Consider the following 11,862-nt stretch of genomic DNA (forward strand, 5'->3'; position numbering starts at 1 on the left):
TTCACAGAAATGCAGTAAACACAAACACGCACACACGCAACTGGGGTACATCTACACACAGTGGAATACTACGCTGCGGTGTAAAAAAAAAGTATTAAGAAAAAGGAAGGAATTCTTGCCAGCATGGATGGAACTGGAGAGCATTATGCTAAGTGAAATTAGCCAGTCAGAGAGAAATGAATAGCACATGATCTCACTCATTTGTGGAATATAGAGAATAACATAGACTGACGAACAGGGACAGATACATACACATCTATACCAGCACTCTCTGATGGGGCTGTTTCACTGCTGGTGGCCTCTGGCGTCCTGGGCACAGAGCTAAGATACAAAAGCATACACGTTTTATTCACATCCACCTCAGCCTCTGCCTCCCATGACCTCCAAGGCCCCGCTACGTTCGGTGTGTTTGCGTCTCCGGTCTCCCCCTCCCCCTCCCTTCGAATGCCAATGGGACCGACGTTTGCAACGGTTCGTTGCCGAGAGAGAGAGAATCAATTGCAATGCATGAAGAGAAATGAGCACAGAAATAAGAAAAAAGAACATAAAGTAAAATAACCCCCCCGCCCCCAACACTCTTCACGGGTCCCGGGTCGGAGGAGCCTGTCCAAGAGGCACCGGTCAAGCACCCCGGGCATGGCAGCCACGTGCAGGAGAACCTTTCCTTGAGATGCGCCACCTGCCCCACCCTAAAGTTGGTGTCACCCAAACGGTGACGCTTCATTCCTGGGAGCGGCTGATTGGTGGGTCTCTCTGGCTCCTCCCACCAGGCGCTGGGGCTATGATATAAAAGAAGGGCGGCAGCACCTCGCAGGGTCTATCATTCGCAGACCCTCTCAGCCCTGGGTGCGTCTGAACGCTCTCCGTCCACACCTCTGGGAATCCCTGGGCCTGGCTCCCAGCATCTGATGCCCTCTCAGGAACAGCTCCGGCGCCGCTCCGGAAGTGAAGGGCCGGCCTGCTTACTGCACGGGCTTGACCCGAGGCCGATGTCGGGCCCCGCCATGGCCGACAAAGTCAACATGTCTCTGGACGACATCATTAGGCTGCACCGGAGCCAGCAGGGCTGCGGCGGCCGCGGCGGAGGCAGGGACCTAGGCCGGGACCAAGGCCTGGCCGGCTCCCAGGGAGGTCGCTGTAGCGGAGCGCAAACCGCAGCACCAGTGAGCCAGGGCGGCGGGCCGTTCAGCAACCTGGCGGCCCTCGGCAGAGGCAGGAACCGGCCGTCGCCCTACAGCAGGCCGAGACAGCTTCCCGACGAGTGGCACCACGACCGCTTCCGCAGGGGCGCCGGCCTGGTGTCCGGGGGTAAGCTGCTTCTGTCCAACCTGGCCTTCGGAGTGTCCGACGCAGACTTGCAGCAGCTGTTTGCGGAGTTTGGGCCTCTAAAGCAGGCCGCTGTCCATTACGACCGCTCTGGCCGCAGCCTGGGAACAGCCCACGTGCACTTTGAGCGCAAGGCAGACGCCCTGGAAGCCAGGAAGCAGTACAACGGCGTCCCTTTGGATGGCCGCCCCCTCCACATCCAGATCCTCACCTCGAAGATAGTCACGCAGCCCAGGCCGGTACCGAGTGTCAACAGAGGCTGGGTGACTACAAACCTAGGATCTGGAGGCTTTGGCGGCGGCGGCAGCGGCGGCGGCACTCAGGGCCTCTCCCGCAGAGGCAACCTGCTTACAGGCAGGCGCACTGGCCGCCATTCAAAGCCACAGATCTCGGCGGAGGAGTTGGACGCCCAGCTGGACGCTTACATCTCCATGAGGGGCCCCAAGCAGTTGGACGCCAAGCAGGACGCTTACAGCGCGATGAGGGGCACCCAGCAGTTGGACGCCCAAAAGGGCGCTTACAACTCGATGAGGGACACCAAAAGGATGGACGCCCACCTGGGCGCTTACCATGCCAAGAGGGACACCAAAAAGTTGCACGCCCAGAAGGACGCTTACAGCTCCATGAGGGACACCGAGGAGTTGGACTCCCAGCTAGACGCTGACAGCGCGATGAAGGACGCCGAGGACTTGGACGCCCTGCTGGACGATGACGATGCGATGATGGACACCAGCTAAAGCTCCAGCAAGTCAGTGTGCTCGAGGATGGCCGCGGTACCGGGGCCAATGATGGAGTTGTTTCTTCTGTTTGGAAATAGGATTTAAAACTCCTGGAAAGATTTTTCGTTAACTTGTATTTTATTCAATAACTCTGAAAAAGACCTGTTTTGTGCCGAGTCATTTTCGGGATTCATTTTACCGGTTGCTGTTTTCACCTTGACCATAATCACCCGAAAAGCTGTGGGATAAACAATCAAACAAACAAACAAACAGACAAACAAAATAACTCGTTCCCTCCGATAAAACAACAACAACAAAATACCCTCCTCAGAAAAAAAAGGTTGATCCCGCCTTTCCAATTTCTGAGGCTTTGGCAAGCCCAGGTGGCCAGGCCTGGACTTGGTCTCTGGGATGGGGCCTGACCATCCATCCACAGAGTGAGCGTGGTGGGGGGAGGGTTTGGGGTGGGGGTTAGGGGTGTGGGCACGGTGTTGATCATATGGACAGCCCAGGACGTCATCTTTGGCTGTGGATTACAGAATTTGGGTGGACTGGGGCAGGGGCCGAAGAGCCCGCCCCGCCCTCTGCTGGTCCAGAAGCATCAATGCAGTCCCCCCCGCCCCCTGCAAACGCCTGTGGGGAAAGCACAGACAGGTGACTGGACTTCCCCATTTCTGGCTCGACCCCAGGCGGGAAGGACGAGCAGGGGGCGTTGTTTTTGAGAAGGCAGGGACTGAAGGGTGTTCATGGATGGCGACGGACCGTTCAAAGCAAGGAGTGTCCGTGCGTGACTGCGGATGTACACGCACAGACGCACACGCTCGTGCGCGGGCACAGACAAACTCCAACACCCACACCCACACCCACACACCTATCCCTCCTGCCTCCAACCCCCCCTCCCCCCGCGTCCCCCGACACACACACACACACACAAACACACACACACACACACACACACACACACACACACACGGGAGCACAAGGTCCCTCTAACAAGATATCTGCCGAGTGAGGCACGCCTAGGAGATTTTCCGTGGCTTTGTTTCCTTTTGGCCCGTCCTGGGCCCACGGGAGCCTGTCTAAGTATGTATTGTCCCCTCTTCCACCGAGAAAAAACGGCGATGCCGTCCCGCAAGGCGTGGAGACAGAGCCCTGCAGGCCTCCTTGGGCACCTGCCCTGTCTCCCAGGTCCTCCCCCAAGCCCCGGGAATCGCTTGGGCGGGCCAGTGGCGCCCTCTCCTGGTCCTGCAGCGCCAATGCAAGCCTCCTCCCGTCAACTTGAGGCCCAACCGGTGACGTCGGTCCTGGGGGCGGCTGATTGGTCGAGCAGGCAGCTGATTTGGCTCCTCCCACCAGCTCTGGGGCTATAAAAGAACGCAGGGCCTTCTTTGCAGAGCTTCTCAGCCCTAGGCTTGTGGTCGTGGTCGTCGCCCTCGTTCTCCAAGGGAGCTTTCAGGAGAGAGGTCTCGCCAAGACCCGGTCCCGGGACATAGAAGCCGCGAGAGCACCTGGCTAGAGCCTGGCTGGGCTGCTGATCCACTGAACGCTGTCGCGGTGTCATTACTTCTTCACCGACTCGTCCACACCCTTGGGAACCCCTGGGCCTGGACCACAACATCTGGGACCGCCCCGGCGCCGCGCGGGAAGTGAAGGACCGGCGTGCCTCCGCACGGGCTCGATCCGAGGCTGATTCGGGGCCCGCCATGGCCGACAAAATCCACATGGCACTGGACGACATCATTCAGCTGGACCGGAGCCAGCGGGAAGGCCATGGCCAGGGCCGCGGCCGCGGCGGGGGGCGGGGGCGGGGACGGGGGCGGGGGCGGGGACCGAGGCTGGGACCGAGGCCGGGCCGGCTCCCAGGGAGGACACGGCCACGGCCACGGCCACGGCCGGGGCGGGGGCAGGGACCTCGGCCGGGACCTAGGCAGGGCCGGCTCCCAGGGAGGCCTTCGCGGTGGCGGAGCGCAGGCCGCCGCCGCCCCCGAGAGCTGGGGCGGGGGTCCGTTCCGGAACAGGGCTGCCCTCGGCCCAGGCAGGAACCGGCCTGAGCCCTACAGCAGGCCGAGACAGCTTCCCGACGAGTGGCACCACGACCGCTTCCGCAGGGCCTTCGGCAGGGCCGCCGGCCTGATGACCGGGGCGAAGCTGCTGCTGTCCAACCTGGACTGCGGAGTGTCCGACGCGGACATCCAGCAGCTGTTTGCGGAGTTTGGACCTCTGAAGCAGGCCGCTGTCCATTACGACCGCTCTGGCCGCAGCCTGGGAACAGCCCACGTGCACTTTGAGCGCAAGGCAGACGCCCTGGAAGCCAGGAAGCAGTACAACGGCGTCCCTTTGGATGGCCGCCCCCTCCACATCCAGATCCTCACCTCGAAGATAGTCACGCAGCCCGGGCCGGTACCGAGTGTCAACAGAGGCTGGGTGACTACAAACCGAGGATCTGGAGGCTTTGGCGGCGGCGGCGGCGGCGGCACTCAGGGCCGCTCCAGCGGAGGCAAGCTGCGTACAGGCAGGCGCACTGGCCGCCATTCAAAGCCACAGATCTCGGCGGAGGAGTTGGACGCCCAGCTGGACGCTTACATCTCCATGAGGGGCCCCAAGCAGTTGGACGCCAAGCAGGACGCTTACAGCGCGATGAGGGGCACCCAGCAGTTGGACGCCCAAAAGGGCGCTTACAACTCGATGAGGGACACCAAAAGGATGGACGCCCACCTGGGCGCTTACCATGCCAAGAGGGACACCAAAAAGTTGCACGCCCAGAAGGACGCTTACAGCTCCATGAGGGACACCGAGGAGTTGGACTCCCAGCTGGACGCTGACAGCGCAATGAAGGACGCCGAGGACTTGGACGCCCTGCTGGACGATGACGATGCGATGATGGACACCAGCTAAAGCTCCAGCAAGTCAGTGTGCGCGAGGATGGCCGCGGACCCGGGGCCAATGATGGAGTTGTTTCTTCTGTTTGGAAATAGGATTTAAAACTCCTGGAAAGATTTTTCGTTAACTTGTATTTTATTCAATAACTCTGAAAAAGACCTGTTTTGTGCCGAGTCATTTTCGGGATTCATTTTACCGGTTGCTGTTTTCACCTTGACCATAATCACCCGAAAAGCTGTGGGATAAACAATCAAACAAACAAACAAACAGACAAACAAAATAACTCGTTCCCTCCGATAAAACAACAACAACAAAATACCCTCCTCAGAAAAAAAAGGTTGATCCCGCCTTTCCAATTTCAGAGGCTTTGGCAAGCCCAGGTGGCCAGGCCTGGACTTGGTCTCTGGGATGGGGCCTGACCATCCATCCACAGAGTGAGCGTGGTGGGGGGAGGGTTTGGGGTGGGGGTTAGGGGTGTGGGCACGGTGTTGATCATATGGACAGCCCAGGACGTCATCTTTGGCTGTGGATTACAGAATTTGGGTGGACTGGGGCAGGGGCCGAAGAGCCCGCCCCGCCCTCTGCTGGTCCAGAAGCATCAATGCAATCCCCCCCGCCCCCTGCAAACGCCTGTGGGGAAAGCACAGACAGGTGACTGGACTTCCCCATTTCTGGCTCGACCCCAGGCGGGAAGGACGAGCAGGGGGCGTTGTTTTTGAGAAGGCAGGGACTGAAGGGTGTTCATGGATGGCGACGGACCGTTCAAAGCAAGGAGTGTCCGTGCGTGACTGCGGATGTACACGCACGGACGCACGCGCGCGCGCCCACACAAACTCCCACATCCACACACCTATCCCTCCCATCTCCAACCCTCCCCGTCCCCCGCGTCCCCCTGTCACACACACACACTGAAACACACACACACACACACACACACACACACACACACACACACGGGAGCACAAGGTCCCTCTAACAAGATATCTGCCGAGTGAGGCACGCCTAGGAGATTTTCCGTGGCTTTGTTTCCTTTTGGCCCGTCCTGGGCCCACGGGAGCCTGTCTAGGTATGTATTATCCCCGCTTCCACCGAGAAAAAACGGCGATGCCGTCCCGCAAGGCGTGGAGACAGAGCCCTGCAGGCCTCCTTGGGCACCTGCCCTGTCTCCCAGGTCCTCCCCCAAGCCCCGGGAATCGCTTGGGCGGGCCAGTGGCGCCCTCTCCTGGTCCTGCAGCGCCAATGCAAGCCTCCTCCCGTCAACTTGAGGCCCAACCGGTGACGTCGGTCCTGGGGGCGGCTGATTGGTCGAGCGGGCAGCTGATTTGGCTCCTCCCACCAGCTCTGGGGCTATAAAAGAACGCAGGGCCTTCTTTGCAGAGCTTCTCAGCCCTAGGCTTGTGGTCGTGGTCGTCGCCCTCGTTCTCCAAGGGAGCTTTCAGGAGAGAGGTCTCGCCAAGACCCGGTCCCGGGACATAGAAGCCGCGAGAGCACCTGGCTAGAGCCTGGCTGGGCTGCTGATCCACTGAACGCTGTCGCGGTGTCATTACTTCTTCACCGACTCGTCCACACCCTTGGGAACCCCTGGGCCTGGACCACAACATCTGGGACCGCCCCGGCGCCGCGCGGGAAGTGAAGGACCGGCGTGCCTCCGCACGGGCTCGATCCGAGGCTGATTCGGGGCCCGCCATGGCCGACAAAATCCACATGGCACTGGACGACATCATTCAGCTGGACCGGAGCCAGCGGGAAGGCCATGGCCAGGGCCGCGGCCGCGGCGGGGGCGGGGGCGGGGACGGGGGCGGGGGCGGGGACCGAGGCTGGGACCGAGGCCGGGCCGGCTCCCAGGGAGGACACGGCCACGGCCACGGCCACGGCCGGGGCGGGGGCAGGGACCTCGGCCGGGACCTAGGCAGGGCCGGCTCCCAGGGAGGCCTTCGCGGTGGCGGAGCGCAGGCCGCCGCCGCCCCCGAGAGCTGGGGCGGGGGTCCGTTCCGGAACAGGGCTGCCCTCGGCCCAGGCAGGAACCGGCCTGAGCCCTACAGCAGGCCGAGACAGCTTCCCGACGAGTGGCACCACGACCGCTTCCGCAGGGCCTTCGGCAGGGCCGCCGGCCTGATGACCGGGGCGAAGCTGCTGCTGTCCAACCTGGACTGCGGAGTGTCCGACGCGGACATCCAGCAGCTGTTTGCGGAGTTTGGACCTCTGAAGCAGGCCGCTGTCCATTACGACCGCTCTGGCCGCAGCCTGGGAACAGCCCACGTGCACTTTGAGCGCAAGGCAGACGCCCTGGAAGCCAGGAAGCAGTACAACGGCGTCCCTTTGGATGGCCGCCCCCTCCACATCCAGATCCTCACCTCGAAGATAGTCACGCAGCCCGGGCCGGTACCGAGTGTCAACAGAGGCTGGGTGACTACAAACCGAGGATCTGGAGGCTTTGGCGGCGGCGGCGGCGGCGGCACTCAGGGCCGCTCCAGCGGAGGCAAGCTGCGTACAGGCAGGCGCACTGGCCGCCATTCAAAGCCACAGATCTCGGCGGAGGAGTTGGACGCCCAGCTGGACGCTTACATCTCCATGAGGGGCCCCAAGCAGTTGGACGCCAAGCAGGACGCTTACAGCGCGATGAGGGGCACCCAGCAGTTGGACGCCCAAAAGGGCGCTTACAACTCGATGAGGGACACCAAAAGGATGGACGCCCACCTGGGCGCTTACCATGCCAAGAGGGACACCAAAAAGTTGCACGCCCAGAAGGACGCTTACAGCTCCATGAGGGACACCGAGGAGTTGGACTCCCAGCTGGACGCTGACAGCGCAATGAAGGACGCCGAGGACTTGGACGCCCTGCTGGACGATGACGATGCGATGATGGACACCAGCTAAAGCTCCAGCAAGTCAGTGTGCGCGAGGATGGCCGCGGACCCGGGGCCAATGATGGAGTTGTTTCTTCTGTTTGGAAATAGGATTTAAAACTCCTGGAAAGATTTTTCGTTAACTTGTATTTTATTCAATAACTCTGAAAAAGACCTGTTTTGTGCCGAGTCATTTTCGGGATTCATTTTACCGGTTGCTGTTTTCACCTTGACCATAATCACCCGAAAAGCTGTGGGATAAACAATCAAACAAACAAACAAACAGACAAACAAAATAACTCGTTCCCTCCGATAAAACAACAACAACAAAATACCCTCCTCAGAAAAAAAAGGTTGATCCCGCCTTTCCAATTTCAGAGGCTTTGGCAAGCCCAGGTGGCCAGGCCTGGACTTGGTCTCTGGGATGGGGCCTGACCATCCATCCACAGAGTGAGCGTGGTGGGGGGAGGGTTTGGGGTGGGGGTTAGGGGTGTGGGCACGGTGTTGATCATATGGACAGCCCAGGACGTCATCTTTGGCTGTGGATTACAGAATTTGGGTGGACTGGGGCAGGGGCCGAAGAGCCCGCCCCGCCCTCTGCTGGTCCAGAAGCATCAATGCAATCCCCCCCGCCCCCTGCAAACGCCTGTGGGGAAAGCACAGACAGGTGACTGGACTTCCCCATTTCTGGCTCGACCCCAGGCGGGAAGGACGAGCAGGGGGCGTTGTTTTTGAGAAGGCAGGGACTGAAGGGTGTTCATGGATGGCGACGGACCGTTCAAAGCAAGGAGTGTCCGTGCGTGACTGCGGATGTACACGCACGGACGCACGCGCGCGCGCCCACACAAACTCCCACATCCACACACCTATCCCTCCCATCTCCAACCCTCCCCGTCCCCCGCGTCCCCCTGTCACACACACACACTGAACACACACACACACACACACACACACACACACACACACACACACACGGGAGCACAAGGTCCCTCTAACAAGATATCTGCCGAGTGAGGCACGCCTAGGAGATTTTCCGTGGCTTTGTTTCCTTTTGGCCCGTCCTGGGCCCACGGGAGCCTGTCTAGGTATGTATTATCCCCGCTTCCACCGAGAAAAAACGGCGATGCCGTCCCGCAAGGCGTGGAGACAGAGCCCTGCAGGCCTCCTTGGGCACCTGCCCTGTCTCCCAGGTCCTCCCCCAAGCCCCGGGAATCGCTTGGGCGGGCCAGTGGCGCCCTCTCCTGGTCCTGCAGCGCCAATGCAAGCCTCCTCCCGTCAACTTGAGGCCCAACCGGTGACGTCGGTCCTGGGGGCGGCTGATTGGTCGAGCGGGCAGCTGATTTGGCTCCTCCCACCAGCTCTGGGGCTATAAAAGAACGCAGGGCCTTCTTTGCAGAGCTTCTCAGCCCTAGGCTTGTGGTCGTGGTCGTCGCCCTCGTTCTCCAAGGGAGCTTTCAGGAGAGAGGTCTCGCCAAGACCCGGTCCCGGGACATAGAAGCCGCGAGAGCACCTGGCTAGAGCCTGGCTGGGCTGCTGATCCACTGAACGCTGTCGCGGTGTCATTACTTCTTCACCGACTCGTCCACACCCTTGGGAACCCCTGGGCCTGGACCACAACATCTGGGACCGCCCCGGCGCCGCGCGGGAAGTGAAGGACCGGCGTGCCTCCGCACGGGCTCGATCCGAGGCTGATTCGGGGCCCGCCATGGCCGACAAAATCCACATGGCACTGGACGACATCATTCAGCTGGACCGGAGCCAGCGGGAAGGCCATGGCCAGGGCCGCGGCCGCGGCGGGGGCGGGGGCGGGGACGGGGGCGGGGGCGGGGACCGAGGCTGGGACCGAGGCCGGGCCGGCTCCCAGGGAGGACACGGCCACGGCCACGGCCACGGCCGGGGCGGGGGCAGGGACCTCGGCCGGGACCTAGGCAGGGCCGGCTCCCAGGGAGGCCTTCGCGGTGGCGGAGCGCAGGCCGCCGCCGCCCCCGAGAGCTGGGGCGGGGGTCCGTTCCGGAACAGGGCTGCCCTCGGCCCAGGCAGGAACCGGCCTGAGCCCTACAGCAGGCCGAGACAGCTTCCCGACGAGTGGCACCACGACCGCTTCCGCAGGGCCTTCGGCAGGGCCGCCGGCCTGATGACCGGGGCGAAGCTGCTGCTGTCCAACCTGGACTGCGGAGTGTCCGACGCGGACATCCAGCAGCTGTTTGCGGAGTTTGGACCTCTGAAGCAGGCCGCTGTCCATTACGACCGCTCTGGCCGCAGCCTGGGAACAGCCCACGTGCACTTTGAGCGCAAGGCAGACGCCCTGGAAGCCAGGAAGCAGTACAACGGCGTCCCTTTGGATGGCCGCCCCCTCCACATCCAGATCCTCACCTCGAAGATAGTCACGCAGCCCGGGCCGGTACCGAGTGTCAACAGAGGCTGGGTGACTACAAACCGAGGATCTGGAGGCTTTGGCGGCGGCGGCGGCGGCGGCACTCAGGGCCGCTCCAGCGGAGGCAAGCTGCGTACAGGCAGGCGCACTGGCCGCCATTCAAAGCCACAGATCTCGGCGGAGGAGTTGGACGCCCAGCTGGACGCTTACATCTCCATGAGGGGCCCCAAGCAGTTGGACGCCAAGCAGGACGCTTACAGCGCGATGAGGGGCACCCAGCAGTTGGACGCCCAAAAGGGCGCTTACAACTCGATGAGGGACACCAAAAGGATGGACGCCCACCTGGGCGCTTACCATGCCAAGAGGGACACCAAAAAGTTGCACGCCCAGAAGGACGCTTACAGCTCCATGAGGGACACCGAGGAGTTGGACTCCCAGCTGGACGCTGACAGCGCAATGAAGGACGCCGAGGACTTGGACGCCCTGCTGGACGATGACGATGCGATGATGGACACCAGCTAAAGCTCCAGCAAGTCAGTGTGCGCGAGGATGGCCGCGGACCCGGGGCCAATGATGGAGTTGTTTCTTCTGTTTGGAAATAGGATTTAAAACTCCTGGAAAGATTTTTCGTTAACTTGTATTTTATTCAATAACTCTGAAAAAGACCTGTTTTGTGCCGAGTCATTTTCGGGATTCATTTTACCGGTTGCTGTTTTCACCTTGACCATAATCACCCGAAAAGCTGTGGGATAAACAATCAAACAAACAAACAAACAGACAAACAAAATAACTCGTTCCCTCCGATAAAACAACAACAACAAAATACCCTCCTCAGAAAAAAAAGGTTGATCCCGCCTTTCCAATTTCAGAGGCTTTGGCAAGCCCAGGTGGCCAGGCCTGGACTTGGTCTCTGGGATGGGGCCTGACCATCCATCCACAGAGTGAGCGTGGTGGGGGGAGGGTTTGGGGTGGGGGTTAGGGGTGTGGGCACGGTGTTGATCATATGGACAGCCCAGGACGTCATCTTTGGCTGTGGATTACAGAATTTGGGTGGACTGGGGCAGGGGCCGAAGAGCCCGCCCCGCCCTCTGCTGGTCCAGAAGCATCAATGCAATCCCCCCCGCCCCCTGCAAACGCCTGTGGGGAAAGCACAGACAGGTGACTGGACTTCCCCATTTCTGGCTCGACCCCAGGCGGGAAGGACGAGCAGGGGGCGTTGTTTTTGAGAAGGCAGGGACTGAAGGGTGTTCATGGATGGCGACGGACCGTTCAAAGCAAGGAGTGTCCGTGCGTGACTGCGGATGTACACGCACGGACGCACGCGCGCGCGCCCACACAAACTCCCACATCCACACACCTATCCCTCCCATCTCCAACCCTCCCCGTCCCCCGCGTCCCCCTGTCACACACACACACTGAAACACACACACACACACACACACACACACACACACACACACACACGGGAGCACAAGGTCCCTCTAACAAGATATCTGCCGAGTGAGGCACGCCTAGGAGATTTTCCGTGGCTTTGTTTCCTTTTGGCCCGTCCTGGGCCCACGGGAGCCTGTCTAGGTATGTTTTATCCCCGCTTCCACCGAGAAAAAACGGCGATGCCGTCCCGCAAGGCGTGGAGACAGAGCCCTGCAGGCCTCCTTGGGCACCTGCCCTGTCTCCCAGGTCCTCCCCCAAGCCCCGGGAATCGCTTGGGCGGGCC

General features: G+C 61.0%; 1 protein-coding gene across 1 annotated transcript; it reads left to right on the forward strand.

The window, feature by feature from the left end:
* Nucleotides 1–1,004: 1,004 nt before the first annotated feature.
* Nucleotides 1,005–11,371, forward strand: LOC139000731 (uncharacterized). Its single transcript, XM_070402806.1, has 5 exons — nucleotides 1,005–1,225; nucleotides 4,064–4,622; nucleotides 6,948–7,484; nucleotides 9,813–10,349; nucleotides 11,339–11,371. Exons 1-5 carry the CDS (start codon nucleotides 1,005–1,007, stop codon nucleotides 11,369–11,371), a joined length of 1,887 nt encoding a protein of 628 aa, XP_070258907.1.
* Nucleotides 11,372–11,862: the final 491 nt, after the last annotated feature.

Source organism: Myotis yumanensis, unplaced genomic scaffold, assembly GCF_028538775.1.
Source record: "Myotis yumanensis isolate MYYU_CA2020_CCGP unplaced genomic scaffold, mMyoYum1.0.hap1 SCAF_27, whole genome shotgun sequence".
In the NCBI taxonomy this organism is placed as follows: domain Eukaryota; kingdom Metazoa; phylum Chordata; class Mammalia; order Chiroptera; family Vespertilionidae; genus Myotis; species Myotis yumanensis.